The sequence below is a fragment of the Corythoichthys intestinalis genome, chromosome 11 (assembly GCF_030265065.1).
Source record: "Corythoichthys intestinalis isolate RoL2023-P3 chromosome 11, ASM3026506v1, whole genome shotgun sequence".
In the NCBI taxonomy this organism is placed as follows: Eukaryota; Metazoa; Chordata; class Actinopteri; order Syngnathiformes; family Syngnathidae; genus Corythoichthys; species Corythoichthys intestinalis.
Window position 1 is genome coordinate 14,060,013 of NC_080405.1, and position 21,598 is coordinate 14,081,610.

Here is a 21,598-nt window from a genome sequence, read left to right on the forward strand (position 1 = left end):
CAATATACAAAGTCACATTTATCCTTTAAGAATTACAAGTCTTTCTATCCGCGGATCCCTCTCATAGAAAGAATGTTAATAATGTAAATGCCATCTTGAGGATTTATTGTCATAATAAACAAATACAGTACTTATGCACTGTATGTTGAATGTATATATTCGTCCGAGTTTTATTCATTTTTTTCTTCATGCATTGCCAAAATGTATATGATCGGGAAAAATTATCGTGAATGATTGGAATTGAATCGGGAGCAAAAAAAAAAGCAATCGGATTGGGAAATATCGGGATCGGCAGATACTCAAACTAAAAAGATCGGATCGGGAGCAAAAAAACATGATCGGAACAACCCAAATAATAATAATAATAGATTGAATGTGTATTTGTCCAACTTCAGTGAAATGCAGCTTAATTTATACTGCGGACACTATAAAAAAAATGACCCATTTACAATTTTTCATTAACTCACCGGCTGCCACTGATGGCGCTAGCAATGGAGCATGAGCAATAATAGCTAGTCATCCCAGTTTAAAGGAATTTGGACGTTATTTGATGGGTGGAAATTGAGATTTCCTACAATTCCGTAAAATATCTTGCATTAGGTAGAATAGAATGATGTCCAAAGTGTGCAGAAAGAAGGTAGCTGTTCAGTGTCAACGGAAGTTCAATGACAACCAAGCGCTGTGGGCAGGCTCATTCTGTTTACATTCGGTGACAGCCGCAGAGCAGCCAGCTACAACGACTGGTTTTGTGTCTTGTCTTGTCCTCCCAAATTGTCAAAGCAGGAAGAGCAACGATTAGTGGCTTTTAAATTGGAACATTGTGTACAGGTGTTCTATCTCCGGCTGCCATCGTCTCTGTTCTGTTACTCATCTGCAGCGTTGGATAATTTGGCGCAAACGCCATGGTAGTCAAATTTCATGTACATTTGTTGAGTTTCTGTGACAGTAGACATTTTATTTTTGTGTTTAATACCTCCATTTTTAATTACAACTATCACAAAAAGTGGTTGTGAAGTCAGTTTTTTTTGTTTGTTTGTTTAAACTACCTGTATGTAGGAGTTGATTTTTTTATTGGATTATAAAATAATTTGCATACCGTGTTTTTCGGATTATAATTTATATGCTTTTTTCACTCTGACAGCTGCAAGATCGTTGTGTTGTTTAGGGGATAGTTATACGAAAAACTGTTTATACGTTACGTTAACAGATGCCTATTTAGCCTGTTGTTCTCCATTTTACTATTATGACTGTAACGTAAAATTTTAATCCTTGGTCTCTGATAAATTTGAAAAATGTAACTATCCGACTATAAGTGCGACATATTGTTTTTTTCCTCCTCACTGTGCATTTTTGGGCAATTGCGACTTACTAGTATACTCAGGTACGACTTAAAATCCCCAAAATACTTTATTTGTATTTGATAAATGCCAGAGTCGTTTAGTTTGATTTCATTTAAAAGGGTGTGTAAACTTTTCAATTAGTTGGAAACATTCAATTCAATAGATCGTAGCCCTTTTCAGAATTTTTTTTTTTTTAAGCAATTGCTATGTAGGGGAGAACAGGGTTGGTTGTTACGCTTTCGATAGCTCGGCCACCAGAGAATGATATTTTGCAATATTAGTGCTGAATTGATCAGAATTTCACCAATTAAAAAAAAATCTACGTTGCCTTTACTGTAGATTGTCACATTACTTTGAGCTAGGAGGTCATTTGGGCCAATTACAAAAATTGAAACTTTCCACTTTGTTTTTACGGGCATTTACAAGTTTCAAGTTATAAATGTGTTTGCGATAAAACAGATGAGGAAAAAGCTAGTTTTAATTCACATTCTGAATACCTCTAAATGAGTTCTTGATTGCAATCATTTAAAAATTGATGTTCTGTTCTGTTAAAGGGACATTGTAAACCTGTTCAAATTAAATGGAAATGTTATAGTATATTACATATATCCTTGCTCATGTTCCTATTTAGGATACTCCATTTAAAAAAAAACACAATTACATTCAGAATATTTTCATAATTTTTGAAGACAATCACACTTAAATAAACAACCAACCCCGCATCAGGGATTGTCGCAAAGTGACTATGTCTTAGATTGTTAATACTGTTAAAAAAAAAAAAAAAAATCAAATCCAAACTAAGATATTAAGCTTCCTTAGAATAAATGATTATTCTAAGACTTGTTAATGGGAAGTAAGGCTGTAGCAACTAATCGATTAATAAATTAGTTGCCAACAAATTTGAAAAATCGATTTTTGCCAGCAGCTATGAGCAGTCCCGTTTCGGTTCTTGTTTGTGTGTAATGTAAGGCTGCACGCACATGCCAGTGATTACAGCAAGATAGAGAGTTCACTGCAACACTCGAGTTTAGTTGCTGAATCAATAATATTACGCGAGGGTTAGATTGTCTTGAGTCTTGTTTTTAGATCCAGTGTGGCCTCCGTCAGAGGTGAGTAGAAGCCAATTGTATGGTTTGTATTCTTTCGTTGATAAGACGTTGCTACTTAGAACGGCGCGCTAAGCTAGTTAGCGATTATGTGTCTTAAGTGTGAAGCACAACAGCTCGTTACTTATCTCCTTTTTAAAATAAAGAAACCACACACATGAACTCATTCATATAATAGCTTTTCGACACAAACTCCTATTCAAACAGTAAAATTGTGATACAAAAGAGTGTGCTTTGAAATTGGATTTGAATTGTATTTCTGAACAACTGTTTGATAAAGAAAAACCCATTCATTACGGTCTGCCTCCTCCCACTTTTTTCTAAATGAACAGGTCTTTTGTCTCATTTGTGTACTGAGACATTCTTTTCTATGTCTTATACTCTTTATTAAAACTTATGTGAAATGGCCTTTAATAAACACTATAGTCAAGTCAGGAAGCTGTAATAAACTACATTTTTTTAAGGAAATAGTCATCCATTTTGTCTTGTTACTTACAACATGCCTAAAACAACTTCCAAGTTAAATTGCCAAGGTAATTGAACAAAGTGACATTTATCCGATTGATTATAACATTTATCGTTAGTGTCAGCCTTAATGGAAAGATATTCCATAGAAATAGTAGAACTGAGTGAAAATTCTGGCAAAAATCACATTCTCCGCTCTCGTTCTCATCGATGTCTTGCTGGAAAAAAAATACTTTGGGAATGAGTTCAGAAATTCAGAAGCACAAAAAAGCGGGGTCAGGGTCCAGATTTGTGGTCTGGAACTCATGCGAGAAATGAAAAGCTCATTTTTTGTTTTATTCCTCGTTTTATTTTTCATGTGAAATAGCCTTTTCTTATAAACATATAAACAGCATGGAAGAACGTGACTATCCACAATGTCTGTACATTTGTTAACAAAACAAAGCGAACAAAGAAACGGTGACAATTTTAACTCGTCAGTTCACTGTTTCGTTTCCTGACCTTCATCACACCCTAAAACAAGTCTGTGTAGAGTGTTGTGCAGGAATATATGCAAGCCAACCTGTAAAATGACCTGATGTTTGTAAACGGATACCAACTAGCAAAGTGATAATCGAGGCGCTCAAATTAGTCTTCCGAAAGAATTGTGGGTGGGAAACTCAAGACCTTCAACAAATCAAATTAAAAACGGATCTAATGCTCTTTCCAAACAGGCACAGATTTGGGTTTGAAAAACATTGAGGCACAGACAGCAAAGCTGTCACATGAGTACATTCAAACTTAGTTGACTTTATGGATGTGATGTTCTAACAAGCAGGAGTCCATCACTTTTTTCTTTCTTGCGCATGTCATAGACAGCAAGTCATTATATATGACAACTATATTGTTACATTGGAAATGTGGCTGTAAAGAGACAACTGACGATAGCAGTTGTCTATACTTAAGAAACTTCTATTATAATAAATTTTGAAACCCTTAAATAAAAGCTTAACAAATATATAACTAAAATATGCAACACCCAAAACGTGGAGGCCATGATAATAATAAATTTATTTGAATTTTTTTTTTTTTTTTTTTTTGGATGTAATGCAATACCGCAGCTTAAAAAAAAGTGAGATGCTGCATGAACTTGATTCAATTTACTTCAAAATGGTTCAAAGGGAATGAGACCGAAAGCACGAAAGGTTTCCTTTTTTGGAGACGTGTTTACAAATGGCCCATTTAACGGTCTATTTATCTTTGGCACCGCCCCACAGTTGCTTTCGAGTGTGCACTGCGAGTCCAACCGAGTCAGGGCTTTCATTTGCTAAATGAAACGGAAAACGCTCCCCGAGTCCTAGATGTAGTCGTCATCAACAGGTTCGCCTGGCGTGTCGCAGTGATGAAGGAAGAGGACCACGACTCTCTGAAAGACTCCTCTTTTGCTCTGCCGCCGCTCCGAGATCTCCTCTCCAATGGTCTCCATGCAGATGTCAGCTGACAGCTGACCCTTCCGCCTCGGGGCGTAGATGGTGGCTAATGCGCAACACAACAGAGTTAAAAGCTGCTCTCCTTCAAGGTGTCAGCCCACCTCAAACGGGAGACACGACACTCACTGCTCTCGTCATCTTCGAAGTCGTGGCGGGCGTAGTTGTTGGGATCGGCCGCTCTCAGAGTCCTAAGCCAGGGAAAGTCCGTTATCATGCTGTAGGGAGCGCCGTCCAACAGCCCTGAGAATAACATGGACGTTTGTTAAAAATAGTTCAACAAAAGAAGCAGGATCAATATAAGAGCTTATAGGCTTCACTGCCATTGAATGTTATAGACATCAAATCAATTTAAACTGGGAAAGCTGGCATTAAGTGATCATCTATCGAGCCGCCGTCAAATTGGATTGGACTTCTATCGCCGTCAATGGCAGCCAATGAGTTTATTTATACTTTAAAAAACACATGCATTTTAAAAACCCAATGAGTGCCCTGTAAGGTTTAAAAAATAGTAATAATTAGGGGTGTTTAAAAAAGAAAAACGATTCTTAGATATATTGTGATATTACGTCACGCAATTCTCGTATCGATTTAAAATCCATCTGTATCGATCCTTACACGAATGTTTTTGGTGGAAATAAACAATTCAGTGGATGGAATTCTACTCTTGTCCAGTAGTTGGCAGCATGCAGCAGTATTGCCTTGCAGTCTGATGAAGCAACAACAATAGACTAAGCCGAGTAAATTTTATGTCGCCCTTTAGTGGTTGGCCACCATTACTGGGGTGTTTACACACCTACAGCAGCCCAGCATCAGTCAATGTAAATAGAAACATTAGCTGCTATTGGCTGTGTGCTGTGGGCGGCACACCACAGCAATGATAGGCGGGTACTCCCTGTAATTTTGCTTGGATTAGTCCTCTTATAAATCTGAAAGAGGCATGGAGTAAGTACAATACTTCATTTAAGCAAGTTTGGACTATAGTAGGTTTGCACAAAAAAAAAAGAGAACATGTTATAATGAAAGCCATATGTTGTTCAAACATCAAACAAAAACATTTTTACATGAGTGCTGGATGAGGTTTCAGGAACAAATTGATATAAATGTACTTTTATGCATTTGCAGATATTGAGGGGAGGCAAGTAGGGCAATGCCCCCCTAGTGGCCGTAAAATGTTATTCCATGTTCAGTCATGGATGAAATTATTGGCTGAAGAAAAAAGCCAAAATGTACACAATTTTACTCAAAATTAAAAAATGGGCTGGAGAAAATTGTTGGCAGCCTCAACTCAATATTTGGTTGCACATGCTTTAGAAGAAATAACAGAAAGCAATCGCTTCCTATAACCATCAACAAGTTTCATGCGCCACTCAGATGGAATTTTGGACCACTCTTCTTTTGCAAAACTGTTCCAGGTTTCTCAGATTTGAAGGGTGCCTTCTTGCAACAACAATTTTGAGATCTCTCCATAGTGTTCAATATGATTTAGATCCGGACTCATCGATGGCAACCGCAGAATTCTCCAGCACTTTGTCTCCAACCCTTTCTTGGTGCTATTTGAAAGATGTTTTGGGTCATTGTCCTGTTGGATCAACCATGACCTCTAAAGCATACCCAGTCTTCTGACACTACAGGGTGACCCAAAAAAAAGTTTACACTTTTTTTACACTGCTTGTTTAAAAGCCATTGAAACATATCTAAATAGGTTGTCATGGTTAAGTGATACATTAAGGTCACTCAATGCAGCTGGTAATCTCTCGTCTCTACAATTCCTGTGCTTCTGCTGAAAATGAAGAAAACTTTAGCTGTACCTGAATTGCTGTGTGCCGGTCTGACACCTACTGAGATTGCAGCAAGTCTGAGAATATCCAGATGTGCAGTTTACAAAGTTAAAAAGAAGTTGAAAGATACTGGAACAGCCTCACGAAAACCTGGGTCTGGAAGTGAAGATCTGTGCGGACCAAAAAATTGATTGACAAGGTGATATATGGCCACCCCAGAGTCCAGATCTCAATCCCCTGGATTATAGCATATGGGCAACTGTGGAGGACAGTGCCTGTAAGAAGCCACAAACTTCTGTGGCAGCCTTGGAGAGGTCCATTGTTAGATCTTGGGAAAACATGACAGCATCCTACATAAAGAAGACCTGTCAAGCGTTCCGCAGGCGCCTGGAGGCTGTTGTGACACTTAAGGGAGGACACATTGAAAAATAGAGTGTACTGTACATGTTCTTTACAATAATGTATAATTTGTGATTCAATTCTAATTCCAAGATGAATAAACATGGCATTTAAGTTGTATTATGGCAGTGTCAACTTTTTTTTGGGTCACCCTGTACATCCTACATTGCGGCCCAAAACATTTTGATGGTCAAGGCACCCAGTGTCAGAGGTAGCAAAACTACCCCAAAACAGCCTTGGACCACCATGTTTGGCTATAGCAGTGCTTCTCAATTATTTTCTGTCACGCCCCCCCAAGGAAGACGTAAATGTTTCGCGCCCCCCCAAACTCTCTGCCGCCACTGTAAATAGTATCATTTGTCTATAAAATTACTATTATAAATACGCATCTGCCTAACATTGTGTCCTTTTTTTCTAATAAAGAAAAAAAGTAACATAGATCAACTTATAATAAAGTATAACTTTATTATAAACATTGTTTTGTTTGTAACAGAGAAGACTTGATGTGCATCAATTTGCCTGAATTTAAAAAAAAAATTCACATCCAAACTAAAAAAATACACTCAAGGTACATTTTTGACCATTTGATACAGAAAAATAAAATGTAATAAAATCAGTAAATAATACCAAATTAAAATTGATTAGAAACATTCACTCATGAGGACAATGTGCCAAAAAATTTGACCGAAAAACAAATCTGAATAAAAGGGGGGGGGGGGGGGTGTCCTTGGACAGGACAGTTTTTATTTTTGCTGCTCACAGTATTTACCTCCTTTGCAATGATGTGGAGTTATTTTTCAATTAGCATGCTAACAATGCTCACTGGCTTACTGATAGAACACTGACAAAGCAGGACGATTGTTGGCAATATACTGTACGGCACGTTTTCACAGAAAAAATCAAGCGGCTTAACAATGATTGATTTGGCTTCTTGCTATCTGCTATAATTATTTTTAGACACAGTAAACAGTGGTCTTTCATCATCACCCACTGTATTAAAAGTCAAAGCTAAAAGGCAAACGGCTCGAAAAAAAGCGCATTCACGGCGGCCGAGGTAGAACCGTAGGTGAGGGCAGTCGTCGTGACGATCCCAAGCCGAAAATGGCACTTCTCGGGCGGCGACGTGAGAACCGGACAAGACAGTGGGTCGCTGCGTGAGTGAGTCCGGTCGGAAAACGGCTTTCGAAAACGGCGGTGGCACACTGCTCTTCATTTCTGTTGTCTGTGTGTGCTGAGTGCTCTTCCTTAGTTCAAAAATACTGCGCGCACTCTGAAAATGAGAGCGCCACTGCCACCTACTGAGTGGATGTGCAAGTACACTTTATTCCAGTACGGCAAAAAAAAAAAAAAAAAAAAAAACACATAAAACATGTTCCCCGAGGTCACATGCGCCCCCCCTGGCATTGCTCTGCGCCCCCCCAGGGGGGCGCGCCCCACTATTTGAGAAGTACTGGGCTATAGGTACTGTGTGTGTTCTTTTCTCCGACTCCGCCTATGCTTTTATGTCTATTTTTATTTGTTTTTTTTCTGAAGTGTTATCAAAGTGTTAACAAATATCGCAATAATCGTCTTTAAGCGTAGTATCATGATTGATCGGGATCTAATCGGGACCTGTGAATCGTGATACGAATCGTATCGCCAGATGAGAGGCAATACACACCCTTAGTAATCGTAATTCTTACGTTAGCATGTCAATAGTAGTTTTAATTTTTACACGGTAAAGACCAGCTCAAGTGATTCTGAGTATGTCCCAGTGAGTTTTACCTTCGAGTGTATAAATTTCTCGGCCCCATGGGTATTTCGGATACTTCTTCACATCCTCCTCTGTCCTGGTCGCCTCTGGGAAGAACTCATATTTGATTAACTCCCTGCAAAACACATGTGAATTTACATTATGCATATGTGAATGGATGCAAAGAAGTTAAAAGTTACGGTCAGACCTTTACGTACACTCAATAGTAGACCAAAGCAGGAAAAAGCATTTAAACTGGTTTACATTCTCGCATCCATTGATCAGAAAATATTTTCAGATTGTCTATTTACTATAATTTAGATCAGAGGTGTCCAGACATTCTTCTCCGAGGTCCACTTTCAGAAACTCAAAGGATGCAAGGGCCAATTTGAAATTTAGGCACTTAATAATGTATTTTTTGTTATGTTCTTCTCCTCTTCTCTGCTCCTGCCTTTCTGTCCCCCCAAATCCCTTCATGTTCGCTGCTTTTTCCCAATAAATAAAGGATACTCGGATTCCTAATCTACTATTGCTATTCTACTATTCACACTACTGAAACAAACTTTGCAGAACTAAGAAAAAATGTCCAGCGACAGCCCCCCCTCAAAAAAAAAAAATGTCAAGGAAAACACAATCAGCTATTTAGCTGATTGATAGCTCGATGCATCACATTGTTTTGTTTTTATTTTATTTTGAATTAATTTTAGTAAAACAAAATACGGAAATTCTACATTGATTTCAACAAGTCAGGTTTTGACCCCTGAACTAATGGAGAAGGACTGTTTAAGTAGCTAGCTCTACCTAGTGTTAAAGCTGAGAAGTGCAACAAAATGTAGGCTGAATTTAGACTTCTTGCGCTGACCATTAGGGCGATTAATTGATTAACTCGAGTAATTCAATCAGAAAAAAGCTGCGAATCAAATTTTGCTGCCTTGAGAATTCGTTTAATTAGAATAACGTTGTAATGGTTTGTTTTAAAAGTGTTGCATTTAGATTTTTTGATTTGTGTGGATACTAGAGCTGAAACAATTACTCGAATAATTTGAGTAACTCGATTTTAAAAATTGATCGAGGCACTTTCTCCGCCTTGAGGAATCGTTCAATTTTGCCAGTTCTAAGCATGACGTTTTGCCCGGACTACTTTTAATGTGGCACAACGCGCTGAAGTCACGTGCGAAAAGGAAGAAAGGAGAGGCGGCAGACATATTTGATTTCAACCATGCATGAATATAGAGGTAACGATGAAGAAGCTGACGATAGCAAAGAGAAAGGCACAAAAAAAAAAAGCAGAAAACGTCAAAAGTGTGGGAGCACTTCAAGCTAGAGACCAAGGCGAACACAGTTTCATGTATTTACTGTAACACAGCACTTGCGTAACACTACCTCCGCCCAGCCCCGGCTACCCGTGGCCCCCCCAACGCTTCCGCACCCCAGCTGGAACCCGCGACCAATGACCACCCTTGAAACCTGGGCCTCGCGACAACGCGCGACCCGCCCGCCTAGCCCCCGCTCCACTGAAGGCACCAGGGAAGAAATTAACAAGAAAATTAAGTTAACATAGCGTTAATAAGAAAGGGTAACATTACTGTACCTTGCTAACCTAATGTTAGCTCTGCGGAGGGCTAGCTTTCTATTAATTATGACTATTGTTGATGCATGGCAAACATGTCTCCAAGCAGGCTTTATCTGATCTGTAAAAACACAGCACTGTAGAATGATGAGGGTATAAAATAAAAACATAATAAAGCTAACTATAAATTTTAGCTTGGTAGTCACTGATGGATAAAACACCAAGTAGCACTGGTGGCTAATGTGCTCCAATACATCAGGTATCATACATTTATTTTGAACACGGCAGAAACTCAAAATCCTATCAGGACTTACAATTTAGACTTAAACCTTAAACCTAACTAGAACTTAAAATAGCTGGACACAAATGGAAATTCGTGGGGAAAAACACCTTACTTTAAGTGATGTTATCAAGCGTGATGACATTTTTATGTACGGTCAATAAGATTATTATTATTATTTTATTTATTTATTTATTTTTTGTGAGATGTGAAGTATTTTGAGTGAAAGCAGTGAATTTGTTGTTTTTTCTAGTCACATCTGAGATGCAATTGTTGGCTGTTTTCAACAATGTACGTCGAAAATAAAGACATTGATTGTCTAAAAATGGTTCAATATTAGGTGAAATGTGTTGTTTTCTCATGTAAAATTATAGTTGCTCTTTACCTAAAAAAATATATCATCTGATTACTCGATAAATCGATTGAATTTTCAGTAGAATAATCTATTACTACTGTATTTTTCGGACTATAAGTCACTGTTTTTTTTATAAAGTTTGGCTGAGGGTGCGACTTATAATAATGTGTTAATAATTTCACACATAAGTTGCTCAAGAGTATATCATTGCACATGTTATTTTGGTGTTTTGGAGTGACACTGATGGTTCGGTAAACTTGTTAGCATGTTCTTTATGCTATACTTATCTAAACTCTTAATAGCTATGTTACTTTAACATTCCGGCCACGTTCGCATTTCGTTGTTCATGCATCATGTAAAATTATCATACTGTACACTTATTCATCATGTTGTTCTCTATTGTATTTTTATTTCAAATTGCCTTTCAAGATGACATATCTGTTCTGCGTGTTGATTTTATTAAGTAAATTTCCCCCCAAAATGCGACATGTTTTTTTTTTCCTCTTCATTGCACATTTTTGGGCTGGTGCGACTTATATCTGAAAAATACGTTAAAATGTTCGGTAGCTGCAGCCCTAGTGGATACACTGCCCTTTAGTGGCAACAGTAAACATGTCATAACTAGTCTAACATGGCTGAATCCAACTGCTCCCTGTTAAGACCAACATAAGGTATGTTTTTGTTTGAGCTAACATATTTGTTTATGCATTCGTTATTTAGTTTAGAACTATATTTAGCAATGTTTTGTGGGAATATGTGTTTGAATAATTTGTCAAGAGCATTGTATATATATATATATATATATATAAAAGTTACGATTTTATAGCATTTAAGCTAGATGTTTGCCTCATAAGTTAGCCAATTGTTTTTTGTTGTACTTAGATCCTAATTTATTCATTTTTCTACATTGTTTGAGGCTCTGGTATTTTATTTTTAAATGCATTTATTACTCTTGTGAAATAGTGCAATTCTGCATAGTTTGAAGAAACACTCAGGCATTTAATTTTGTATTTACACTTAATGCTCTTTTGAAAGTTATCAAGCCCCCCAAAAATATAACCACATATTATATTCTACAAAGCATTAAATGTTCGTAATTTGATTACTCGATTATTCAAACTATTTGATAGATTAATCGATTACCTAAATAATTGATAGCGGCAGCCCTACTAGCCATATTCAATAAAAACTGGGTAGCGTGCCTTAGTTTGGACACCACTGATTGAGATGAAGAACAGTGTTTATTTGTTTTGCTTGTGCAGATGAAGGTGTGTAGGAAAAGCTCAACACAGAATAAATATAGCCACTAACACAATTTTAGAATAAATCAGGCTACTACTCACTGGCTAATATTGGCTATGGTGTCCATCCAGCTGCGAATCCGGACCTTGTTGCGTATATTTGGAGGATTGCTGAACTCGTGAACTATAGCGATGTGATAAGGATAGGGACCTCGGAAGAGCTGACGTTCCAATGCCACAGAGTTAATCTGAAGAGAAGCACAATCCAGTTAAAAAAAAGATAACTGCACACAGGTAGAAACCCAAAAGCAGAAAATATATGAAATTAGATACTAAGCTGAATACACATAAGGACAACATTATTGGGTCCTCCGTTGATGAAGCCTAAAACAATTTCTAATTGCCTATAGATTTTAGTCAATTTCCGACCTGGTGCATGGGACGCATGTAGATAATGCGGTTGCGCTCAGGAGGCATTCTGAGAATCTGATCCAGGACCTGCTCCATGTTCAGCTTCTTACATTGTGCATAATCAAACCTGTTCACAATAGGAGCGTTTTCCACTCGCAGCTGCTTCAACACTCGACATCTGGTAGCTGAATGGAGAAAGCACAATTTGGATTGAACATTAAAGCTTAAAAGGTAACAAAGAGGAGCGCAATGGACAAAAACCACAACTCTATGCTTCAGATGATGATTAGCATTCATATTACTGTCTAGTATTGCAAAATGTATGTATCTGGACAGGTGAGTGGGCATTATTGTCAAACCCTTGCTAGCGTTTTTGTCCAATTTAACCCCAAATGCCAAAGGTTGTGCAATACCGTGAATGAACATCATTTTGGGACACTCTTTGAGGATCAGGTCGGTGATTCCACAGTTGGTTAGAGTGATGCCCACCAGGTTCTTACTTTTCAGAGACAACACCTGAAAGAGGCGTGGTAAGAACATTTTAAAAACACCTTTTAAATGCATTTTCTTCTACATTGATGGAAATTTGCTTGCTGAAAGAGCAATTAACACCTGACGTGTCAATCAAACTTTTTCTGGAAGAAATTCTGTCCAATGCGACAACTAGTGGTACATTATAATACACTTTCGCCCATGGCCATCACTGTTCAAGCAAGTACAATTTACAGGGCTCCAACAGGTTTCAACAAGTGAAATTTAAGGCTCTAAAAATTATTAATAATTTTTTTAAAAAATGGAAGACTTCCACATACACTACCGATCAAAAGTTTGGGGTCACTTAGAAATTTCCTCCTTTTTAAAAGAAAAGTACAGTTATTTTCAATGCAAATAACATTAATCAGAAAAACATTCTATACATTATTAATGTGGTAAATGATTTCTAGCTGGAAACGTCCGGTTTTAATGCAATATTTACGTAGTTTTGTAAAGAGGCCCATTTACAGCAAACATCACTCCAGTGTTCTAATGGTACATTGTGATTGCTAGTTGCCTTAGAAGGATAGTACATGATTAGAAAACTTTGTGTAATTATGTTGGCACAGCTCAAAACAGTTTAGGTGGTTAGAGAAGCGATAAAGCTGATCTTCCTGTGAGCTAGTTGGTTATCTGGAGCATCACCTTTGTGGGTTTGATTAAACTCTCAAAATGGCCAGAAAAAAAAAAAAAAAAACTTTCACGTGAAACTCGACAATCTGTTCTTAGAAATGAAGGCTATTCCATGAGAGAAACTGCCAAGAAATTGAAAATTTCCCATAACGCTGTGTACCACTCCCTTCATAGAGCAGCACAAACAAGATCTCACCAGAGTAGAAAGCGAAGCGGGAGGCCCCGCTGCACAACCGAGCAAGAAGACAAGTACATAAGAGTCTCTTGTTTGAGAGATAGATGCTTCGCAGGTCCTCATCTAGCAGCTTCATTAAAAAGTACCCGTAAAACGCCAGTGTCAATGTCGACAGTGAAGAGACGACTCCAGGATGCTGGTTTTCAGGGCAGCGTGCAAAGAAAAAAGCTTTATCTGAGACTGGATAATAAAGGGAAACAAAATGGGCAAAAGAACACAAACACTGGACAAAGGAAGATTGGAAAAAAGTGTTATGGACAGACGAATCATGGTTTGAGGTGTTTGGACTTTGGTTTAAGGAAAAGAACATTTGTGACACACAAAACAACTGAAAAGATGCTGGAAGAGTGCCTGATGTCATCATGTGATGGTCTGCGGTTACTTTGGTGCTGGTAAAGTGAGAGGTTTGTACAAGATCAAAGGGATTTTAAATAAAGAAGGCTATCACTCCATTTTGCAACACTATGCCATACCCTGTGAACAACGCTCAATTGGAGTCCATTTCATCCTACAACATGACATATGCAAGAACTATTTAGGAAAGATGCAGGCAGTTGGTATTCTATCTGTAATGGAGTGGCCAGCACAGTCAACAGATCTCAAGCCCTCTTGAGATCTGTTGACTATAGACAGATGAGATGAGTTGACAGATCTCTTGACTATATTTTCTATTCATTTTGGAACTCATTTGAAAAATAAAAGTGTGACTTTTGAAGGAAAACAAAATTGTCTGGGTGACCCAAAACTTTTGAACAGTAGTGTACTGTGTGTGTGCATATTAGGGCTGTCAAACGATTAAAATTTTAAATCGAGTTAATCACAGCTTAATTAATTAATTAATCAATCGTAATTAATCGCAATTCAAACCAGCTCTAAAATATGCCATATTTTTCTGTAAATTATTGTTGGAATGGAAAGATAAGACAGATGTATACATTCAACATACTGTACATAAGTATTGTATTTGTTTATTATAACAATAAATCCACAAGATGGCATTAACATTATGAACATTCTTTCTGTGAAAGGGATCTACGGATAGAAAGACTTGTAATTCTTAAAAGATAAATGTGAGTACAAGTTGTAGTAATTTTGATAGTTTGTATATTGTGACTAAATATTGCCATATAGTGTATTTGTTGAGCTGAACGAAATGTTTGAATAGAGTTTGACCAAACTGAGTATTATTTTGCATAGCTATTTTGATTGGGAATGCCAGTTCTCTTTGCATTGAGCACTTTTCTTTTTGTGAACTTTTTTTTTTTTTTGGAGAGACAGGAATATTATCTTGTTGTGCTTTCACTAAATGATACTGTAACGACTTAACTGTTCTTAACTACCCAAATGCATGATGGGAAGTTGGGCAACCATGACTGTCGGTGGCTGCAAATGGTATATCTTCTATGTGTTGTGTTCAATACAGGGTGTTAAGAAAAAGCTCATCTCCTGTCATTCTTCTCCACGTCGCTCGCCACAATAGTTATAATTGTTGTGGGTGAGATGCCAGCTTATACCAATAAATAGCACAGCTCCAATGAATGCCTGTGTCCACTCCACTCGCTTGTCTCTGCCTTAGCTCTCAATTTACATAAAACGGAGCCATTGTAATCTATTCGCGGCTATGCGTGAGTGGGTCGTTCCGCGCATGCGTTAAATGCATTAAATATTTTAACGTGATTAATTTAAAAAATTAATTACAGCCCATTAACGCGGTAATTTTGACAGCCCTAATATATGTACAGTGGGGAGAACAAGTATTACTTAAATACTTGCTCTCCCCACTGTATATACACACTAGTATGTATCTATGCCACGGATCATCACTAAAATGTGCTAATACAAGTGAACTATGATGAGAGTAATTAAATATTTATGAAAAATCTATTTCAGACCATATACAGTATACCAAAACTTTTTTTTTTTTTTAAAGGCTATTTTGTGGCATGCCATACTTAATCTCAAACCATAAGAAAACAAACAGCCTCATGTACTGTCGAAATTGTGTGTGTGTGTTTGTCTCTGTTGACCTGTACATGGTCATCCTCTGTCACTGGGTCTGAAGTACTGGTTGATTTGTCAGCCATTTTTTTCCTCCTTGTTGCTACTCGAGGCTTAGGTCTTGGAAGTTCTATTTAGAAATGAATAAAATAAATTACTGTGATGATTAAAAAAAATACATTTAAAAGAAAACACAAGACAAGCTTTGACAAGAGGTGAGAAAAATATTAGTTTAGAATGTATTGTTTTGAGCATTAAACTCCGGTACACACGTTGGCAAAATTGTTGGCACAGCTCTTTTCACGAAAAAAAACCTACAGCAGTCACAGTAGCAACATGACTGACAAAAACGATAATAACAAAAAAAAAAACATTGGGAAAAAATTTGAAAAAGAAAAATCAGACATTTCTTTTGAATTTTGGGTATATTAATTATCTATAATAGAGGTGCACGATGATTATCGGTCCGATAATAGGAATAAAGGCACCATCCCAATAAATCCGATAACATATTATCGGCCCTATTAATAATATTTTTGGCACGGTGTCGGATTGGGATTTGTGCGTTTGTTTCCACTCCTGTTTTTCCAGTATGCAAAGTTTCGTTACTGTCTTTGTTTTGTTTATTATAATAATGTTCATGTCATCATGAAAATTCTGGTTCGGTCAAAGGCAAATCTAAGCTGAATCAACCCCAAGTATTTTTTACCTACAGGTGTTCAAAAACTCAGGTGAATATACACTGAAAAATTATGTGTATATGTATATATATATATTATCGGTTATCGTATCGGTATCGGCCTTGAGGAGCAAGAAGTTATCGATATCGGTTTCAAAAAATGGATATCGTGCACCCCTAATCTATAATATTATTGTTTTTTAATACCTGTATTTCCGAAAAGAAAATTTAAACTTGCTAATTATTTCGGTGCCATTGTCGATGACAAATGATCAATTATGTGGCTCCTTTGAACCTTCTGCTGTGTACTTAAATTAGTTTGTCACTAGTAGACGTCCAATCCGTTCGTTCATTCGCTGCTAGCCTTCCAAGTTCATACGGATTGAACGTCTATCACCGTCAATGTCAGCCAGCAAGTTAGTATTGTTCGAAGAGAATATGAAACTTCTTCAACATGATTTTAAAAATACTTTATGAAAAGGTGCTTGACAAAATGATGTCCGACCTAGAAAAGATGGTCTGGATCAACCAAGGTGTGTCTTTTAATTAGTATCACAGGTGTCTTCAAACTTGTAATCAATCGGTCTGCCTAATTAAAGTGTGACAAGTAGTCACTGCTGTTTAGCGACATGTTGTGTACCACACTAAACGGAAACCGATCGACGCAAATGAGAGCTTTCCAAGGAGATTCGAAAGAAAATTGTTCACAACCATGTTAAACGTAAAATTATAAACCTACCTTGATATAACAGCTTTATGTTCCTGCGACTATAGTTTCACACTTGAAATTCAAAATTTATACACGAGACTGGAGTTGGACATTGTCATTTGAGCCAAAATGGATGAACAAGAGGGACACTACTCTTGAAAGTATATCATAAAAAGGCGAGAGTGGAATTTTCCAAATTGCAAGTTGACTAGCCACAAAGCTTATGGGACAATGTCCTATGGACAGACAACACTGAAGTTGATACTTCGGTAAGGTACATCCTTCTCTTGCATACAATTGAGGACTCTGTTGTGTTTTAGGGCTGCCTTATTAGAGTGTCCTGAACCTGTGCAAGGTCGCATGAGATCTCAAGACTATCGAGGTATTCCTCAGTAATACTGTATACTACCCAGTGTCAGTAGCAGGTCATGGTTCTTATAGGAGGGCGACCCAAAACACAGCTGAAATTCTCCACTTGCCTGAAGTGGGCTTCATGATATCCTATCAAAATTTGGGGAACGAGCTAAAATTTTGGAATTAACACCGTACAAAGTCAAGACAGCTTGCACCTTACTCACAAAGATTGGGCAACAATACCTGCTGAGAGGTGCACAGGTCTCATTAAAAGTTACAAGAATCCTTTGATTGCCGATTTAAAAAGGTTGTGCAAAAAAACTATTAAGTTAAAGGTGCCGTCATTCCTATAAAAGCTTGTTTCATTTTTAAGAATAATTCTTTTTTACTGAAATTCAAGGCACATTTACTTTTATAGCCCTTAATTAGAACAATGACTCAAAGTTGAAATCCAATGATCTGCACTACCAAAAGGGCAGGGAAAATCTCAAAAAAACTTATACCTTTTATCTCCAAAATGAAGGTCTGATATTCATGTCTTCATTCTCATTCATTTTTAACAGAGCGGGGGGCATCAATTTGGTCTACGCCAGGGGTGTCCAAACTTTTTGCAAAGGGAGCCAGTTTTGGTGTGGTAAAAATGCGGAGGGCCGACCTTGGCTCACATCCTTTATGTAGAACAATATACAGTATTTAAGAAAATTTTAGCAAGACATTCTGTGTGTCACATTTGCTTTATTATTTTTCTTAATAATTTCAACAGTCTCGCAACTTGCCTTTGTGGCGTTATCTTTCGACTCTTTGGCTCTTGGGAAATACTGCTGCTGTGAAATTTCTCGCTGCGTATCTTCCCTTTAATCTTGTCTTACATGTCAGCGTGTCTTGTTTGGTAATATCGTCTCACATTCTCTTTAAAAACACTGTCTCTTTGCAAATGAGGCAGACACAGTTATTGCGTATTTTACCGAAGAAATAGTCCAATTTCCACTATCCTTGAAGCGTCGGCCGTCATAGTCAACTTTAGTTTTGTTGATTGTCGCCATTTTACAAAATTGGGAGTAATGGGTCAAACGGGGTAATGATGCTTAGAGTGCTGCTGCCTTTTAGTGGGTAAATGAGGAGAAGCATTCAGTGTGTAAGCTACTGCTGACCAATTAAGTCTGTGTGCAGGCCAGACGTTATTGATTTTATGACAGAGGCTAGGGGCCGGATGTAATTGGACCACGGGCCGCATTTGGCCCCGGCCCGGACTTTGGACATGTTGGTCTACGCATATACACTGTATATTCTGCAGCATTTTTCTTTCACAATATTCATCTACCTGTCTCAGGTACCAGGGAGGCAGTGGACATCCGAGTACTAGACCGTGTCACAGGTCGTCTCGCCGTAGAGGAGTCCCCATCACCGGCTAGAGTTCGCTTACAACTTGAACGCTGAGCAACAGGAGTTCGTCTGTGTCTCTGACAAGCTACTTGTCTTGAAGTCAGGTTTTCAGCCGAATCTCTGGATTGCATAGGTTCCACACTAGGGGCACCAGATGCCGGCCTCATCCCAGCTTGGCTGGTGCCACTCTCACCAGTAGTAGTTCCAGATCGGTTTTCTGTCCTCTCATTAGTTCTGCCACTTCCATTATCCACCCTCTCACGTGCAGAGGATACCCTAGGTTCGATCGTGCTCGAACGTTCGATCCCCGGCCTTCCTGCCACCCCACTGACACCAGTGGTCTGTGCCGAGGTCTCCCTTGGTTCTGCATCGACACTTTTACTGTTAGTCCTTCGGCTGTTCTCGGACGCAGCCTTCATGTCCGCTTTAATCTGCTCACTGGTCACCTGACAGCTCTTTTCACAGCTGCCCTCAAACACAGGAGGCTTTGACTGATTCACCACGACTGAAGCAGCCACATTATTGGTCCGCCGTAGAGGAGTCTTCCCTTTACCTAGAAACATATATAACATATACATTAACATGATGGTATACTTACACCCAAAATATGATGATGTATGCCATCTTTATAAGGGGCGCACAGTGGGGGGAGGCTTCCCACCTGACCGTTCTTCATTGGCCCCAAAAGAACATCTTTTGTCAAGTATAGTTAAACCTTTTTTAATTTAAGCAACTGACCCACAAAGGTCTCTGTACACCCCTGATTATTACCGCCACCAATGACACATGACAACAAACTGCAATGACCAATGAATAATCTTCATTGTGCTCACACCTTCCGTGCAAGAAATGGGCTGCTGCGAACTGGACGCTGCTGGAGTTAGTCTTGAAACGAGGCCTTCCTCCTCCTCCTCCTCACTATCCGAGTCAGACAGCACCAGCGGGGGCTTCGGAACGGCAACACCAGGTGGTCTACATTGCTGGACTAAACCACTGGGACCTAGGAAAGGCATATCAAATGAAGTTGCCAAAGAAATTGTCTAATTAATGAGTGAACAATTTACCAAGAAATTCCTTTTCTGACCTCCGTGGCCTTTGACCTAATTACCCCCAAATTTAATTACCTCGGTTTCATATTACAAACATATCCTGAAACTTTGATACATAAAGAGATACTAAACTGAATAAATAACCTGTAGGCTTCACCTAGAGGTGGAGGTAATGAAAATATATTTTGAATAAATAATAAATGAATGGGGGTTGATCAAATAAGATATTGTATTTTCCAGAGTATAAATCGCACTTGGCCAAAAATTCACAGTAAAGAGAAAAATAAAACATACTGTAATTTTTTTACTATAAGCCGCTACTTTTTTCCCCTCATTTTGAAACCTGCGAGTTATAGTCCAGTGCGGCTTATTTGTTCCTTTATTTGGGTTAATAGGTAACACTTTATTTGACAGCGGCGTCAAAAGACTGCCATAAGACCGTCATAATTCTGATATTATCATGGGCATTAATGAATGCTTATGACAGATGTCATTAAGGGTCATCAGGAAAATTATGTCGATAACTCCTTCTATGTCCAGCTCAGATCTTTTACATCCATTCAAAAGTGAGATCATTTGCCGGATGACACAAAATGATCTCTTTCATAAGCATTCGTTAATGCTCATGGCAGTGTGATGTCATAATTATGATGGTCTAATGACAGTATTATGGCACCCTAGGGGTGTGACAAAATATCGAAATGGTGCTATATCGTGAAACTTTGTATCCCAAAAGGTTATCGATATGCTCCTACCAAGAATCAAGATATCGTTTTAAAAAGCTGCCAATGTTTTTTCCCAAAAAAAAAATCTTCCACTATAATAGTGTCTCAGTTAACTCTAAGGCTGCCATTGACGGTGCTCGACGCCCAATCTATTTAGACTGGGAACGTTCGTTCATTCAAAACCAGAGCATTCACAGTCATTCGGTCCGATTTTTGGGGCATTTACAGGTCACTTGCTGTTCATTTTAGGGCATCTACAGGTCATTTCATGTTGAGTTTGAGTCACTGCCTACTCATTTGGGTGATTCCCAGGTCATTTTCTGTTCTGTAACTCAAAATGAACAGGAATTGACCCATACAATACCCCAAAATCAACAGGAAGTAACTGAAAATCAACAGGTAAATGATCTTAAATGGCCCAAAATTACCTCATTGCCTGGCATTGGCTGCCACTGACGGCCATACACGTTCAATCCGTTTGAAGTGGGAGGGATGTTCCCAGTTCAAATGGATCGGACGTCTACTAGTGATAAACTCATTCCAATTCACAACAGAAGCTTGTTTTTCTGGTTATTAGTTGTTTGTAAAATATCCTAGAATGATTTCCATACCAATGTATCAATAAGCATTGTATCGCCATGTCGTCAGATCGTTATCGTGAGCTTTGTATCACAATTTGTATCGTATCGTGAGGTACCAAAAGGTTCCCACTCCTAGGCACCACTGTCAAAAAAAGTGTTACAAATTCCATAGCTAGCAATTAATGAAACAACCAAAACAGTAACTGAAGAAATAATGAGCACAGAACATGAATTTTTATTGTTATTTACAGCTGTAGCTCTGCAATGCATGCAAGGAGGCATGATGGACGAGAACAGTGTTGACAGGAGTTGCAGAAGAAGTTGTCTCTCCCAAGAGAACAGTGATGCCCAAATGAAGCTTCTTGAAGTAATGAAGCTTTGCAGCTTATTGGATCAAACGTTCATGGTGGTTCATTTGGTCATATGACAGTCTTATGATGCCGCTGTCAAATAAAGTGTTACCGGTTAATTTCTTTCAGTGTAAAACCCAATAATATAGTGAGGACATCTGCGGCTTATTGTCCAGTGCTATGAACAAATGCCGTTTCCGTGTCAAATTTGGTGGGTGGCAG

At 38.3% G+C, this 21,598-nt stretch overlaps 1 protein-coding gene across 1 annotated transcript in view; it reads right to left on the bottom strand.

Annotated features, from left to right (window-relative positions):
• Window positions 1-2,754: 2,754 nt before the first annotated feature.
• fbxo38 (F-box protein 38) overlaps window positions 2,755-21,598 on the bottom strand; it is a 46,598-nt gene continuing 27,754 nt past the window's right edge. The window contains exons 13-21 of the mRNA XM_057850445.1: window positions 19,507-19,671; window positions 18,610-19,224; window positions 15,576-15,676; window positions 12,560-12,662; window positions 12,165-12,331; window positions 11,838-11,983; window positions 8,322-8,425; window positions 4,507-4,620; window positions 2,755-4,426 (exon numbers count right to left, since the gene is read on the bottom strand). Coding sequence (XP_057706428.1) covers window positions 4,248-4,426; window positions 4,507-4,620; window positions 8,322-8,425; window positions 11,838-11,983; window positions 12,165-12,331; window positions 12,560-12,662; window positions 15,576-15,676; window positions 18,610-19,224; window positions 19,507-19,671 — 1,694 coding nt within the window. The 3' untranslated portion in view covers window positions 2,755-4,247. The remainder of the gene's footprint in view (window positions 4,427-4,506; window positions 4,621-8,321; window positions 8,426-11,837; window positions 11,984-12,164; window positions 12,332-12,559; window positions 12,663-15,575; window positions 15,677-18,609; window positions 19,225-19,506; window positions 19,672-21,598) is intronic.